We start from the raw sequence: 17,654 nt of genomic DNA, 5'->3' as shown, positions 1-17,654 counted from the left end.
AGCCATCACTCCTCTTTGTGTTGGTCTTCACTGTGCTGCTTTGGGTGTCCATATTTTTGTCCAGACTTTATGCGTCACGCCACCCTGAATGTCTAGCCGGGCTGTCAAAACATCAATCAAGCGGTTGTCATAGAGACAAAATACTCAGACGTCTAAAAGGACGGTGGTGTGAGGAGAGCACAGGATTGGAATTCCCCCAAATGATAGGAATGCACATTGTGTCTGTCCCACTTCAGCCGTTCGGAATGGATGCAAATACTCCACTGTGCCACAAGCACTGAGTTAGTGACACATTTAGCAGCTACTGGAGTACCAACCCAACCGTGAAATTAAAACACATTCAAGTGTAATTTTCTCTTCTCCATATAGCTGTAAAGGTAAGAGCTAGATTCCCCCCTCTCTACAGACGCCACGGCTCCTCGCGTTCATGTATTCCAAGAGGCGTTGATATGACATCATGCAGCATTTATGACCCAGTCCGTTTCGGTGATGCATATTTGACACTGTCTAGATGCTGAATCGAAGCAGTGGGAAACGGAAACAAACGATATCAGTGTTCGTGAGGAAAGTGCGTAGTTTAAACAGCAGGCTTGGATATGAAGAGAACGTCGGGTTAGCTTATTAACACACCATTGCGTTGATTCAGAGTATGGTTACATGCAGTGGCGATTTGAGCATGTATGTCATGGTGAGGCAAAAAACAAACAACGTGGGATGCATGCCAGCAAAGCCACAACACTAAACAATACATGAATTGCACTATAACGGTGACAAACGGTGCCCATAAACTGTTAGGGAATATATAAAGCTGTCCCAACAGCAGTCCCAACATCTTACCACTGCTACACCTGGCTATCAGCAGAGCCTTGTCTGGCAGAGAAACAGTTCATTCAGCCTCATTTACTACCTTTAAAAAAACCATAGCTGATATGGCTGACTTGCTTAAACAAAATATGGTTTCTACTGACAATTGAGATGTACAAACTATGGCATAAGGGGACGACAAGCGGATAAGTGGCAATCCATCATTTCGATTAAGACATTAATGAGCGAGCCAGGATGGACGTAGTCAATAACTAATCCTAACCCAGCTTACTACACAACATAGTATTACTTTCTTAGCTACAGTATACATATCTCCCTGGCATATTACATCATTTATGCAGCGGCATATAAGACATTTACAATTCTGAGTTGGATGACCGTTCAACGCTGATTTTCCCAGTCGGACCTCGTTAGCCACGGTCACCGATTCCTTTCATACCACTCATTGTTGAGTTTGTGACTTGTTGTGTAATGTTTATGTCCAATGGCCGATGAGCACCAATACATTTTATCTATAATTTAAAAAGGATTTGCCAGTAGATTGTCGACTTGATTCATGATGACTGCTAGCTAAGATGTTGACATCAGTCCAATCAAAGCTACTGTACATATAACGTGATTTGATGTCATTTTATCTGTGGCCGATGACCTTGAGCCTTCTTGGAAGGGCACTACTAATGTAACTATGGCCTGACCCAAAGGGCTTGAACTTTCGATGTCTACCCTTACCAAGGACTTACACTTGGTGGTGTCATAGTGTCCCCATGAGTGACAGAACATTAAGCCAATCGCTCCTATTTTCTGCTGGCTTGCCCCACCACCACAGAAAGCACTGAGCTCGGCTGAAAAACCTGCATTTTGGAGCTGCCTTACTCCAGAAAACAAAAGAGACCATGTTTGTATGCGGCTTTATTAACTCAATGATGTATATTTTTGACATTGTTTGCAAACTGATGTGACATGTATTAATGCCAAAATAACATGCAAAACAGGCAAGCCCCCCAAAGTATATTTCTTTGCTAAAAATGTGGGTCTCAAAACACTTAGGGCGGAGCCCCACCTGCCCTGGATGACAGGCCGCCACTGGTTACATGCACACAATAAAATGATAATTTCAAATATTCAGATTAATATAGTTTTATTTAAATATTTGAATGTTTTGTAAGAAGAACGCTTTCACTAATAACCCTGTGTACATGGACACATCTGAACTCAGACTACCTGATAGGACTTTGATAAATGCAGGAAAATCGCCAATCAAAATAAAACGTTCCACCACAGCAACCAATGCTATTTTTGAGTAGCCTATTCCCCCCAAAAAACGGACATATGAAGTTTGTGTGTGAAAACTATTTTAAAGACGTATATTTTGAGCTCACTTCACTCGCGCATAAGAGGGAGGCTGGTGCTGCTGGTGCTGGCACCTGCGTGGTTCAAATACACCGCGGGAACACGATTAAACCATTTACTTGTCCTGATCATCTGAAAGACTGCTCAGAAAATCAGATGTTTTAAAGTCGCCGTATTCCATTTGGACTATTATGATTATCGAATTATTAGTGTGTATAAAAAAATAAAAACTTTCTTTTGTCATATCCCCACAATGTTCCAACAAGCTAAAGAAACGTTCTGGGACCTTTACAGAACAGACTAAATGCGTTCTGCTAACGTTCTTGTAACATCAGGTGAATGTTTTTTGCACCCCGAAAATAAACATTTTAGAATCATCCATACAACTGGACAGATTTTGTGTTTTGGGAACATATTTTTTTCACAACTTAATGAAACATTCTGGGAACCTTAAAAGAACAGATTAAATGTTTTCTAGGAACATTCTTAGAACATCAGGCAAATATTTGGTACAAAAATTCTATTATCATCAGCACGACTGGACAGTTACAAAAACACTTGCCGCGACCTAATGAAAGTTGTGTGAACTTTCACACAACCAATTTCGGTTGGTTGGGTTGTTGGTCTCAGTGGTTGACACCTCTAAAAAGGTTTGCATTGGCATTCCTGCTGTAACATCTGAGCCCTGCATCTACCACTGGAATGCATGGCCTTCTGTGGTCAGGTGCTTAGGAGCCCTAATGACTACAGTTACAGAGGACTCCCATCTCAGTTACCCACGATAAACCTTGAGTCACCATAGCCACGCTGCAACTGGTGCAGATGACGGTCCAACTAACTGTAGCTTCCAACTGTAACTCACCACAGTGGAGCTCCAGTGTCTTGGGGGGTCATGTGGTTGACCTCAATGATATCTCCCCAGAGGCTTTCCATGCTATGCTGCCATCAGACTATCCACAAACATGCATGTTTGTATGAAAGATAAGCCCAGTGGCCCTTGGGGTATGAGTTTATTAGTTTCCAGATATAGCCAGAGGCCTGTACTGTAATGGCTCATGTTTGGCTCTTTTGAGTAGAAGCACAAACAAGGTTATTTAATAGAACTCTGGAATCAGCTGCCTCTCCTCCCAGGGTTGATTACATCACTGGCCCTAATTCCACTGTGTCATTGATTAAACCTTATCCACAGCAAATACCCTTCAAGAACAAGACCACAACTGTCCTCTGGACTGATGCTGGATTCATCAACTTACCAAGCCATGATAAAAACCCCTCACCAATATAGATACAATGTTAATTCACTGTGAAACATTAAAATAGTATTTCTCTTTGACAATATGTCATTTTCGTGGAACTTAACATCCAACCTCTTCATGTAGTTTATAAGAGGGACAGAAAAGTGTCAATAACAGGGGGCTGATATGGAACACATGGCCTCTCTATAGACTCATCAGGGGCGTGAATATCTTTACATTTCAAAAGCAGTACCACCAGCTTCTACAAAACATGCCAATGACCTCGGCCATACACACAGAACTGAATCACCCTGGCAACAATCTACAGCGGGTTATGTTCTGGGTTTGGCAGAGGTTTTTCAAATATGTTCCAAATGCTGAGCATTCATTGGCAAATTCACATAGCGGTGCCTTTGGCACAAGTGTCAACTATGTTGCAGGTGAGTGTGACCAGTGGAGCGTGGTTGGCTGTGTCTGGAATGGGGGAGGAGATAGGGAGGACTTGTGGCAACACCCCTGTGCTATTGAAAAGCAAGAGCTGAAAAAGCTGCCAACCTGCAACGGGAATGGTAACATTTTACTGACGTACAGTAGTGTTCTGATTCAACCAATTTCACAATATAAACCTAAATAGTTGATAGTTAGTTGAACATCTAACCATTTGTTCGGGTGACGACCCTCCCACTCCCTCCCACTCTGTCTGCCATATTCTACCTCTTTGCTCTTGTTTTCCTTATTAGGATGTCGGCGCCATGGGACACACCTGGGCCCGGGTGTGTCCCGGGATAAATGCACCTCTTCCCCCATTCTTTGAGGAGACTCTCTCCATGCAGACACACCTGGGCCCGGGTGTGTCCCGGGATAAATGCACCTCTTCCCCATTCTTTGAGGAGACTCTCTCCATGCAGACACACCTGGGCCCGGGTGTGTCCCGGGATAAATGCACCTCTTCCCCAATTCTTTGAGGAGACTCTCTCCATGCAGACACACCTGGGCCCGGGTGTGTCCCGGGATAAATGCACCTCTTCCCCCATTCTTTGAGGAGACTCTCTCCATGCAGACACACCTGGGCCCGGGTGTGTCCCGGGATAAATGCACCTCTTCCCCATTCTTTGAGGAGACTCTCTCCATGCAGACACACCTGGGCCCGGGTGTGTCCCGGGATAAATGCACCTCTTCCCCATTCTTTGAGGAGACTCTCTCCATGCAGACACACCTGGGCCCGGGTGTGTCCCGGGATAAATGCACCTCTTCCCCCATTCTTTGAGGAGACTCTCTCCATGCAGACACACCTGGGCCCGGGTGTGTCCCGGGATAAATGCACCTCTTCCCCATTCTTTGAGGAGACTCTCTCCATGCAGACACACCTGGGCCCGGGTGTGTCCCGGGATAAATGCACCTCTTCCCCATTCTTTGAGGAGACTCTCTCCATGCAGACACACCTGGGCCCGGGTGTGTCCCGGGATAAATGCACCTCTTCCCCATTCTTTGAGGAGACTCTCTCCATGCAGACACACCTGGGCCCGGGTGTGTCCCGGGATAAATGCACCTCTTCCCCATTCTTTGAGGAGACTCTCTCCATGCAGACACACCTGGGCCCGGGTGTGTCCCGGGATAAATGCACCTCTTCCCCATTCTTTGAGGAGACTCTCTCCATGCAGACACACCTGGGCCCGGGTGTGTCCCGGGATAAATGCACCTCTTCCCCATTCTTTGAGGAGACTCTCTCCATGCAGACACACCTGGGCCCGGGTGTGTCCCGGGATAAATGCACCTCTTCCCCATTCTTTGAGGAGACTCTCTCCATGCTAACACACCTGGGCCCGGGTGTGTCCCGGGATAAATGCACCTCTTCCCCATTCTTTGAGGAGACTCTCTCCATGCAGACACACCTGGGCCCGGGTGTGTCCCGGGATAAATGCACCTCGTCCCCATTCTTTGAGGAGACTCTCTCCATGCAGACACACCTGGGCCCGGGTGTGTCCCGGGATAAATGCACCTCGTCCCCATTCTTTGAGGAGACCCTCTCCATGCAGACACACCTGGGCCCGGGTGTGTCCCGGGATAAATGCACCTCTTCCCCATTCTTTGAGGAGACTCTCTCCATGCAGACACACCTGGGCCCGGGTGTGTCCCGGGATAAATGCACCTCTTCCCCATTCTTTGAGGAGACTCTCTCCATGCAGACACACCTGGGCCCGGGTGTGTCCCGGGATAAATGCACCTCTTCCCATTCTTTGAGGAGACTCTCTCCATGCAGACACACCTGGGCCCGGGTGTGTCCCGGGATAAATGCACCTCTTCCCCATTCTTTGAGGAGACTCTCTCCATGCAGACACACCTGGGCCCGGGTGTGTCCCGGGATAAATGCACCTCTTCCACATTCTTTGAGGAGACTCTCTCCATGCAGACACACCTGGGCCCGGGTGTGTCCCGGGATAAATGCACCTCTTCCCCATTCTTTGAGGAGACTCTCTCCATGCAAACACACCTGGGCCCGGGTGTGTCCCGGGATAAATGCACCTCTTCCCCATTCTTTGAGGAGACTCTCTCCATGCAGACACACCTGGGCCCGGGTGTGTCCCGGGATAAATGCACCTCTTCCCCCATTCTTTGAGGAGACTCTCTCCATGCAGACACACCTGGGCCCGGGTGTGTCCCGGGATAAATGCACCTCTTCCCCATTCTTTGAGGAGACTCTCTCCATGCAGACACACCTGGGCCCGGGTGTGTCCCGGGATAAATGCACCTCTTCCCCAATTCTTTGAGGAGACTCTCTCCATGCAGACACACCTGGGCCCGGGTGTGTCCCGGGATAAATGCACCTCTTCCCCATTCTTTGAGGAGACTCTCTCCATGCAGACACACCTGGGCCCGGGTGTGTCCCGGGATAAATGCACCTCTTCCCCATTCTTTGAGGAGACTCTCTCCATGCAGACACACCTGGGCCCGGGTGTGTCCCGGGATAAATGCACCTCTTCCCCATTCTTTGAGGAGACTCTCTCCATGCAGACACACCTGGGCCCGGGTGTGTCCCGGGATAAATGCACCTCTTCCCCATTCTTTGAGGAGACTCTCTCCATGCAGACACACCTGGGCCCGGGTGTGTCCCGGGATAAATGCACCTCTTCCCCATTCTTTGAGGAGACTCTCTCCATGCAGACACACCTGGGCCCGGGTGTGTCCCGGGATAAATGCACCTCTTCCCCATTCTTTGAGGAGACTCTCTCCATGCAGACACACCTGGGCCCGGGTGTGTCCCGGGATAAATGCACCTCTTCCCCCATTCTTTGAGGAGACTCTCTCCATGCAGACACACCTGGGCCCGGGTGTGTCCCGGGATAAATGCACCTCTTCCCCATTCTTTGAGGAGACTCTCTCCATGCAGACACACCTGGGCTCGGGTGTGTCCCGGGATAAATGCACCTCTTCCCCATTCTTTGAGGAGACTCTCTCCATGCAGACACACCTGGGCCCGGGTGTGTCCCGGGATAAATGCACCTCTTCCCCATTCTTTGAGGAGACTCTCTCCATGCAGACACACCTGGGCCCGGGTGTGTCCCGGGATAAATGCACCTCTTTCCCATTCTTTGAGGAGACTCTCTCCATGCAGACACACCTGGGCCCGGGTGTGTCCCGGGATAAATGCACCTCTTCCCCATTCTTTGAGGAGACTCTCTCCATGCAGACACACCTGGGCCCGGGTGTGTCCCGGGATAAATGCACCTCGTCCCCATTCTTTGAGGAGACTCTCTCCATGCAGACACACCTGGGCCCGGGTGTGTCCCGGGATAAATGCACCTCGTCCCCATTCTTTGAGGAGACCCTCTCCATGCAGACACACCTGGGCCCGGGTGTGTCCCGGGATAAATGCACCTCTTCCCCATTCTTTGAGGAGACTCTCTCCATGCAGACACACCTGGGCCCGGGTGTGTCCCGGGATAAATGCACCTCTTCCCCATTCTTTGAGGAGACTCTCTCCATGCAGACACACCTGGGCCCGGGTGTGTCCCGGGATAAATGCACCTCTTCCCCATTCTTTGAGGAGACTCTCTCCATGCAGACACACCTGGGCCCGGGTGTGTCCCGGGATAAATGCACCTCTTCCCCATTCTTTGAGGAGACTCTCTCCATGCAGACACACCTGGGCCTGGGTGTGTCCCGGGATAAATGCACCTCTTCCACATTCTTTGAGGAGACTCTCTCCATGCAGACACACCTGGGCCCGGGTGTGTCCCGGGATAAATGCACCTCTTCCCCATTCTTTGAGGAGACTCTCTCCATGCAAACACACCTGGGCCCGGGTGTGTCCCGGGATAAATGCACCTCTTCCCCATTCTTTGAGGAGACTCTCTCCATGCAGACACACCTGGGCCCGGGTGTGTCCCGGGATAAATGCACCTCTTCCCCCATTCTTTGAGGAGACTCTCTCCATGCAGACACACCTGGGCCCGGGTGTGTCCCGGGATAAATGCACCTCTTCCCCATTCTTTGAGGAGACTCTCTCCATGCAGACACACCTGGGCCCGGGTGTGTCCCGGGATAAATGCACCTCTTCCCCATTCTTTGAGGAGACTCTCTCCATGCAGACACACCTGGGCCCGGGTGTGTCCCGGGATAAATGCACCTCTTCCCCATTCTTTGAGGAGACTCTCTCCATGCAGACACACCTGGGCCCGGGTGTGTCCCGGGATAAATGCACCTCTTCCACATTCTTTGAGGAGACTCTCTCCATGCAGACACACCTGGGCCCGGGTGTGTCCCGGGATAAATGCACCTCTTCCCCATTCTTTGAGGAGACTCTCTCCATGCAGACACACCTGGGCCCGGGTGTGTCCCGGGATAAATGCACCTCTTCCCCATTCTTTGAGGAGACTCTCTCCATGCAGACACACCTGGGCCCGGGTGTGTCCCGGGATAAATGCACCTCTTCCCCATTCTTTGAGGAGACTCTCTCCATGCAGACACACCTGGGCCCGGGTGTGTCCCGGGATAAATGCACCTCTTCCCCATTCTTTGAGGAGACTCTCTCCATGCAGACACACCTGGGCCCGGGTGTGTCCCGGGATAAATGCACCTCTTCCCCATTCTTTGAGGAGACTCTCTCCATGCAGACACACCTGGGCCCGGGTGTGTCCCGGGATAAATGCACCTCTTCCCCATTCTTTGAGGAGACTCTCTCCATGCAGACACACCTGGGCCCGGGTGTGTCCCGGGATAAATGCACCTCTTCCACATTCTTTGAGGAGACTCTCTCCATGCAGACACACCTGGGCCCGGGTGTGTCCCGGGATAAATGCACCTCTTCCCCATTCTTTGAGGAGACTCTCTCCATGCAAACACACCTGGGCCCGGGTGTGTCCCGGGATAAATGCACCTCTTCCCCATTCTTTGAGGAGACTCTCTCCATGCAGACACACCTGGGCCCGGGTGTGTCCCGGGATAAATGCACCTCTTCCCCCATTCTTTGAGGAGACTCTCTCCATGCAGACACACCTGGGCCCGGGTGTGTCCAGGGATAAATGCACCTCTTCCCCATTCTTTGAGGAGACTCTCTCCATGCAGACACACCTGGGCCCGGGTGTGTCCCGGGATAAATGCACCTCTTCCCCATTCTTTGAGGAGACTCTCTCCATGCAGACACACCTGGGCCCGGGTGTGTCCCGGGATAAATGCACCTCTTCCCCATTCTTTGAGGAGACTCTCTCCATGCAGACACACCTGGGCCCGGGTGTGTCCCGGGATGAATACACCTCGTCCCCATTCTTTGAGGAGACTCTCTCCATGCAGACACACCTGGGCCCGGGTGTGTCCCGGGATATATGCACCTCTTCCCCATTCTTTGAGGAGACTCTCTCCATGCAGACACACCTGGGCCCGGGTGTGTCCCGGGATAAATGCACCTCTTCTCCATTCTTTGAGGAGACTCTCTCCATGCAGACACACCTGGGCCCGGGTGTGTCCCAGGGATAAATGCACATCTTCTCCATTCTTTGAGGAGACTCTCTCCATGCAGACACACTGATAGATTTTGGTTGTGGCATTTTTGTGGCTGTTTTGTTTGTTTGCGTTGGCACCTTTCAACAGCTCTCATTATCACATTTATACACGCAACCACTCACTTACACTGCTGATTACTGACTACACACACCATTGTTAATTGTGTTTAGTGTACTTTAGTTAATAAATACATTGTGTTATTCCTTATCTCCATGTCGTCTCCCTTTTTGTTACGAACTTCAAGCCGGTTCGTGACACATGCACCTTTCCAATGTGCCGTGCGTATAGAGCGTGTTCTTTCGGACGTGTTCTGGTCCACTTTGGGGTAACATTAAGCCCTACACCGTTTATTTTCCTCCTCCTGGTTGGCCTGACATAGTGTTCACAATGTGCCAGAGAACTAATGTTTTACTGTCCCTGTGCCCAGATGAGCCGGTACTAAACTCTCCAAGCCACAACACTCTGCAATTATCATCTATATTAACAGACTTAACGGTGTGATTTGGACCAGACTTCTGAACCTTCTACCCTCACCTTCCCAACATGAGGGAAAAAGAGGTCCCGGTTCAAACAGAAATCCCCACCACACATACAGTTTGACGGTTGCCACCAACCCCTTAAGGGACCTATCTTTACACCTGAATCAACAGATACGGGCATTTCCCCATCACACACACATCCTGCATCTTCAGAGGACAAGCAGGAAATCAGCTTCCTTCTCCGATTAAACTTCTGGACGCAGATGGAAAGACCCCCAAAACACACTGCAGAGATGCCGATTGAACTCCCAGAAGTATATTTCCCTATTTTTAAAAAGATTACGTCTGAATAAAATATGCTTAATGGACCTCCATGTTTCAGAAATGAGCGGAGCCTGTTTTGGAAAAAGCTTGCTCTCCACCCATACACGCACACACACACACGCACACGCACACGCACACGCACACGCACACGCACACACACACACACACACACGGCAGATAAACCAGCGGTTAGAGCATTGGTTCGAAATACTCGAGCCGACAAAGGTGAAAAAGCTGTCAATGTGCACTTGAGAAAGGCATTTATCCCTAATTTGCTCCAGGGGCGCAGTACTACTCTGTCTGACCCTGTAAAATAACACATTTCACTGCGCCTATCCGGTGCATGGGACAATGAAACATCTTTATGTTCACACACACACAAACCCTTCTCAGGATGTAGTCTCCAATTATTCTCAACGGCAGCTTTCCACTCCAGAGCAGTTGCATGAGGCCCCTTTGTCAGCTGGCCACCGCTAGAACTTTTCACCAGCCCCATAACTCTCCAAACTGCTTCATGTCACATAATAACACAAGCATTGCTGAACACACTTGTGAGAAAACTCACATGCTATTTAAGGTGCTGGGAATTACATCATGGTACATTTGATTGGCACATTCACATCTTGGCATAAAGTTTAAGTTACGAGTTCATGTTGCGTCATCCTGCTTGCTCACAAACTCTCTCCCCCGTACTCTGCCTTGGTCACCTTCTAACTCTCTCCTAGCTTCTCAGATTCAGAGAGAAGACAAAAGGACTACAAGAGTTCGCTTACTGACTCAACCATAGTTTAAGACTGAGCATGTAAGACACAGAGCCAGGTGGGGAGGCTTTAAGAGGTGTAGTACTCACTGTGTAGGAGCAGAGTACAGAGAACCAGGGCTAGAGCCATCCCTCTCCAGGACCCATTCATTCTTCTCATGGACACAGCCATCCTCCAGTCCTTTGTGAGCCGCTGTGTGTGTGTGTCTGTAGAAGTGTGTGAAAGAGCGTGATGAATGAGTGAGTGAGGGCTGGGGGAGTCGCGTGTTTCCTCGCAGAGCGGGACAGACTGGCAGGATAAAGCGTGGCTTATGCTCTGCTGGTTTCATATGGCCTCTCTCCTTTGCCCCCTCTCTCTCTATCCCTCCTTCTCAGTCTCCTTCACCACACCCCTTTTCTAACTGGCTGAGTTAAACTCTTCTCATGCAGCTGGACGTTTTCGTGTGTGTGCGTGTGCGTGTGTGTAGAAAGTGATTCAGGGCGTGAGCAGGGCGTAGTAGGTCTGTGTGAGTGGTAATATAATCCGGGTGTGCATTATCACATCTGTCTATTCAGAATTTGTGCGCTGTTGTCTGGATCAGCAAACCCATCCAGCTATTTCCACAAACCTGGAAAGCTATTGCTGAGAGTGGTATGCCATCTAAACTGTACTGTGCATTCTTTTAAAGATCCCTAAAATCAAGCTTTACGATACATGTGAACTAGCACCTCCGCTGTATATTTGGAGTAGACCACAACATGACTCGCTGTATCTAACCCTAACTGAGACATCCCAGTCAGCCTGTTGGCGCCGGAGGGGCTTGTCTGATCAGTTCTCCTTTGAAGATGCACCTGGTAAACAGGAAGTGATCTCCCCTGGTCTGCCCGCCTGCTTAATATTGTGCTGCATCGCTCAGAGGCCTGTAGCAGTGCATTGCATCAAACATCACATCTCTCCACATCACTCCATTCTACTCCGCCTGGGCTTTAAGTTTGTCCCTGGACTGGTGAGTCAGTTATGTCCGGTGCGGCTGCTCACACCCACAGAAATCCCCACACACAAACAAAATCACCCTATACACCCATGCCATATGCAAACACACACAGTGTTTTGCAATCTCATACCCTATCCAAGCAACATTTGGGATCCAGCAGTTTATTTTCTCTCTTTGTAAATGCAGCCAGACTGGTGTTTCTTGGGGATTGCCTGCAAAATTGCTGGTGAAACAATCGGGCCAGATGGGGCTGAATCAAGGCAAGAGCAGGCAAGTGTCGGGGACTGGGACACTCCTGCTAGTCCCTGTGTATGTTCACTTTCTTTAGGGACTGACTGGGGTGTGGTAATCCGATCCCTTTACTGACCCTTTCCTCAAGCCCACCCTTTCTAAATGCTGAGCAGACTAGATCGTAGTACACACATTCCCGAGCGCACACGCTGCCACGAACCGGCTCGATGTCCGCAACAAAAAGGGAGACAAGGTGGAAATCAGGAATAACAAAAATATATTTATGAACTGAGGTAACGCAAATACAATTAGCAATGGTGTGTGTAGTCAGTAATCAGCAGTGTAAGTGAGTGGTTGCGTGTATAAATGTGATAATGAGAGCTGTTGAAAGGTGCCAAAGCAAACAAACAAACAAACAAACAAACAAACAAACAAACAGGCCACAAACAAACTCTATCAGTGTGTCTGCATGTAGAGAGTCTCCTCAATGAATGGGGAAGAGATGTATTTATCCCGGGACACACCCGGGTCCAGGCGTGTCCCATGTCGCTGACGACCCTCCCAGTTCCACCCACCATCATCCTAATAAGGAAAACAAGAGCAAAGAGAAAGAAAACGTCAGACAGAGTGGGAGGGTCGTCACCCACCCCCCCATAAAACCAGGGACCAGCAAGGACCCCGGAACACCATACCAGTCACACATAAACAAGTACTGCCCTGGATCCTAGTAATTGACCCAGCCTGCGTCCCAAATTGATAATTGTGGTCTGCTTAGCTCAGTTGGTAGAGCATGGCGCTTGTAACGCCAGGGTAGTGGGTTTGATTCCCGAGACCACCCATACGTAGAATGTATGCACACATGACTGTAAGTCGCTTTGGATAAAAGCGTCTGCTAAATGGCATATATATATAGTGATAAGGGGGTATGTGTTCACACTTCCACTTGCCCCAGCCAACCTCGACCTCACGCAACCTTTGCGCACAGGAAGCAACCTTTAAGAGGAAAGAAGAAAACGAGACCAGAAGAGAACAGACAGGAGCGACAGAACAGGACAATACCAAACAAAATAAACAGTGATAAGTCACGTAGACATTTTATTTGTTCATTTTTTTATTTCACCTTTATTTAACCAGGTAGGCTAGTTGAGAACAAGTTCTCATTTGCAACTGCGACCTGGCCAAGATAAAGCATAGCAGTGTAAACAGACAACACAGAGTTACACATGGAGTAAACAATTAACAAGTCAATAACACAGTAGAAAAAAAGGGGAGTCTATATACATTGTGTGCAAAAGGCATGAGGAGGTAGGCGAATAATTACAATTTTGCAGATTAACACTGGAGTGATAAATGATCAGATGGTCATGTACAGGTAGAGATATTGGTGTGCAAAAGAGCAGAAAAGTAAATAAATAAAAACAGTATGGGGATGAGGTAGGTGAAAATGGGTGGGCTATTTACCAATAGACTATGTACAGCTGCAGCGATCGGTTAGCTGCTCAGATAGCAGATGTTTGAAGTTGGTGAGGGAGATAAAAGTCTCCAACTTCAGCGATTTTTGCAATTCGTTCCAGTCACAGGCAGCAGAGAACTGGAACGAAAGGCGGCCAAATGAGGTGTTGGCTTTAGGGATGATCAGTGAGATACACCTGCTGGAGCGCGTGCTACGGATGGGTGTTCAGGAACAGGGCGCACGAGCAAGCTCTTCAGCAACGAGCTGCAACAAAAAGTGCGTCTCAGAGTCCTTCTCATGACATTTTGGCAACATACGTAAGTTTCCAACAATATCAAATGAGTCCGGGGCATGACCAAGAGCGGAGCGACCCCTAGATAAATCTGGGTCACCTTCCCAGAGCAAACTGTCCCCTGAGAGCTTTCCTTTCCTAACCAACAGTAGTCGGTCTTGTTGCAGCTTTATTATAGCATGCTCCAAATCCTGTTTAAATTCCAATTCCTTTCCATACTTTACCCGATCATACTCTAGCTGTAACAGAAGCAGTTCTTTCTGCTGTTCAAAAGGACAACTACTGTTGCTAACAGATGGAGCAGCTGTTGTAACGAGACGGAGAGGCGGCGAGTCCTCGGCAGAGGCTGCCACATCGGTAACTTCAACAATACCACTCTCCATCCGATTGGCTCTCAATGTCAACCTAACAATTGTTTTGTTGACATTTATCACTAATTTTAACCTTGTAGTGTTCAGCGGTCTTCAACAGCTGTTCTTTAGTACAACATTCTAACAGTTCCTCTGACGGAAAGCGGATGAACTCCTCTACATTAGACGCCATCGTCACAAGTAAATACCCCCCCCCCCCAAATAATATCGCTTTTCCCCTCTGCTGAGCACATCAGACCACAACCAGAGAAATGACAATCACACCAGGCACCACAGAAGAGAGATGAGATATATATGGAGCTTCCCCAAAACCTACAGTAACTCAACCCTAGTCTTCATGCGGATTTGTGGTGTGTAATTATGCACTGTAGCCAGCTGGCAAGGAAATAAACCACCCAGCACGCTGGCAGATTCCCCCAAGACATGGATGTGCCCCATCAGTCCACAGACACCACACAAAAACAACAAACAAAATAACCATGCCCAACGTATTCCAAAGTGAAACGCGTCGCTAAGCGTAACGGGGGAAAAAGGCTATAGCTCCAGGTAACAAGTGTCACCACCCTACTCAAATCTCCTACTGAGGTACACAGCCGACTGTACTCACCTCCTCGGACCGATGTCCCAACAGCGAGTAGAGCAAGAGTCTCCAGCCTGGGCAGGGGCCTGGAAACTAACCAATGTACTCTCTCCAACGCGGCACACAACTATCCACCGCTGTGGCAAGTTTACCAAACAAAGGCAACCACTTCTGGGCACCAAACATTACAACTCAAAAAAAGCTGTAACAAAAGATGCAAACAAAAGCACCTACCGAGTTTCTCCCAAACGCAACACACATACTGGTAATCCCAACGACGCTAGTATCAGTCCTTCATAACGCAACACACATACTGGTAATCCCAACGACGCTAGCATCAGTCCTTCATAACGCAACACACATACTGGTAATCCCAACGACGCTAGCATCAGTCCTTCATAACGCAACACACATACTGGTAATCCCAACGACGCTAGCATCAGTCCTTCATAACGCAACACACATACTGGTAATCCCAACGACGCTAGCATCAGTCCTTCATAACGCAACACACATACTGGTAATCCCTGACGCTAGCATCAGTCCTTCATAACGCAACACACATACTGGTAATCCCAACGACGCTAGCATCAGTCCTTCATAACGCAACAACACACATACTGGTAATCCCAACGACGCTAGCATCAGTCCTTCATAACGCAACACACATACTGGTAATCCCAACGACGCTAGCATCAGTCCTTCATAACGCAACACACATACTGGTAATCCCAACGACGCTAGCATCAGTCCTTCATAACGCAACACACATACTGGTAATCCCAACGACGCTAGCATCAGTCCTTCATAACGCAACACACATACTGGTAATCCCAACGACGCTAGCATCAGTCCTTCATAACGCAACACACATACTGGTAATCCCAACGACGCTAGCATCAGTCCTTCATAACGCAACACACATACTGGTAATCCCAACGACGCTAGCATCAGTCCTTCATAACGCAACACACATACTGGTAATCCCAACGACGCTAGCATCAGTCCTTCATAACGCAACACACATACTGGTAATCCCAACGACGCTAGCATCAGTCCTTCATAACGCAACACATACTGGTAATACTGCATCAGTAACACATACTGGTAATCCCAACGACGCTAGCATCAGTCCTTCATAACGCAACACACATACTGGTAATCCCAACGACGCTAGCATCAGTCCTTCATAACGCAACACACATACTGGTAATCCCAACGACGCTAGCATCAGTCCTTCATAACGCAACACACATACTGGTAATCCCAACGACGCTAGCATCAGTCCTTCATAACGCAACACACATACTGGTAATCCCAACGACGCTAGCATCAGTCCTTCATAACGCAACACACATACTGGTAATCCCAACGACGCTAGCATCAGTCCTTCATAACGCAACACACATACTGGTAATCCCAACGACGCTAGCATCAGTCCTTCATCCCAAACGCTAGCATCAACACACATACTGGTAATCCCAACGACGCTAGCATCAGTCCTTCATAACGCAACACACATACTGGTAATCCCAACGACGCTAGCATCAGTCCTTCATAACGCAACACACATACTGGTAATCCCATACTGGACGCTAGCATCAGTCCTTCATAACGCAACACACATACTGGTAATCCCAACGACGCTAGCATCAGTCCTTCATAACGCAACACACATACTGGTAATCCCAACGACGCTAGTATCAGTCCTTCATAACGCAACACACATACTGGTAATCCCAACGACGCTAGTATCAATCCTTCATAACGCAACACACATACTGGTAATCCCAACGACGCTAGTATCAGTCCTTCATAACGCAACACACATACTGGTAATCCCAACGACGCTAGTATCAGTCCTTCATAACGCAACACACATACTGGTAATCCCAACGACGATAGTATCTTTCCTTCATAACGCAACACACATACTGGTAATCCCAACGACGCTAGTATCAGTCCTTCATAACGCAACACACATACTGGTAATCCCAACGACGCCAGTATCAGTCCTTCATAACGCAACACACATACTGGTAATCCCAACGACGCTAGTATCAGTCCTTCATAACGCAACACACATACTGGTAATCCCAACGACGCTAGTATCAGTCCTTCATAACGCAACACACATACTGGTAATCCCAACGACGCTAGTATCAGTCCTTCATAACGCAACAAACCGCTGTACGACAAAATGTCTAGGAAGCTACCTTATGATCCCGGACGAGCCCCCACTTGTCACGAACCGGCTCGAAGTCTGTAACAAACAGGGAGACGACGTGGTGATTAGGAATAACACAAATATATTTATTGAGGTAACGTAAATACAATTAACAATGGTGTGTGTAGTCAGTAATCAGTAGTGTAATGAGGGGTGTTGAAAGGTGGCAAAGCAAACAAACAAACAAACAAACAAACAAACAAACAAACAGGCCACAACCAAACTCTATCAGTGTGTCTGCATGTAGAGAGTCTCCTCAATGAATGGGGAAGAGATGTATTTATCCCGGGACACACCCGGGTCCAGGCGTGTCCCATGTCGCTGACGACCCTCCCAGTTCCGCCCACCAACATCCTAATAAGGAAAACAAGAGCAAAGAGAAAGAAAACGTCAGACCGAGTCGGAGGGTCGTCACAACGTGCACACACACATTTACATTTTACATTTAAGTCATTTAGCAGACGCTCTTATCCAGAGCGACTTACAAATTGGTGCATTCACCTTATGACATCCAGTAGAACAGTCACTTTACAATAGTGCATCTAAATCTTAA

General features: G+C 48.6%; 1 protein-coding gene across 1 annotated transcript in view; it reads right to left on the bottom strand.

Annotated features, from left to right (window-relative positions):
* Positions 1-11,341, bottom strand: part of LOC118359973 (integumentary mucin C.1-like) — a 41,464-nt gene extending 30,123 nt beyond the window's left edge. Inside the window, exon 1 of the mRNA XM_035738937.2 lies at positions 11,064-11,341. Coding sequence (XP_035594830.2) covers positions 11,064-11,145 — 82 coding nt within the window. The 5' untranslated portion in view covers positions 11,146-11,341. The remainder of the gene's footprint in view (positions 1-11,063) is intronic.
* Positions 11,342-17,654: the final 6,313 nt, after the last annotated feature.

This window comes from Oncorhynchus keta, chromosome 27, assembly GCF_023373465.1.
Source record: "Oncorhynchus keta strain PuntledgeMale-10-30-2019 chromosome 27, Oket_V2, whole genome shotgun sequence".
NCBI classification, from domain to species: domain Eukaryota; kingdom Metazoa; phylum Chordata; class Actinopteri; order Salmoniformes; family Salmonidae; genus Oncorhynchus; species Oncorhynchus keta.
Note: the sequence above shows the minus strand (reverse complement) of the source record. Positions and strands in the feature narration are given on the sequence as shown.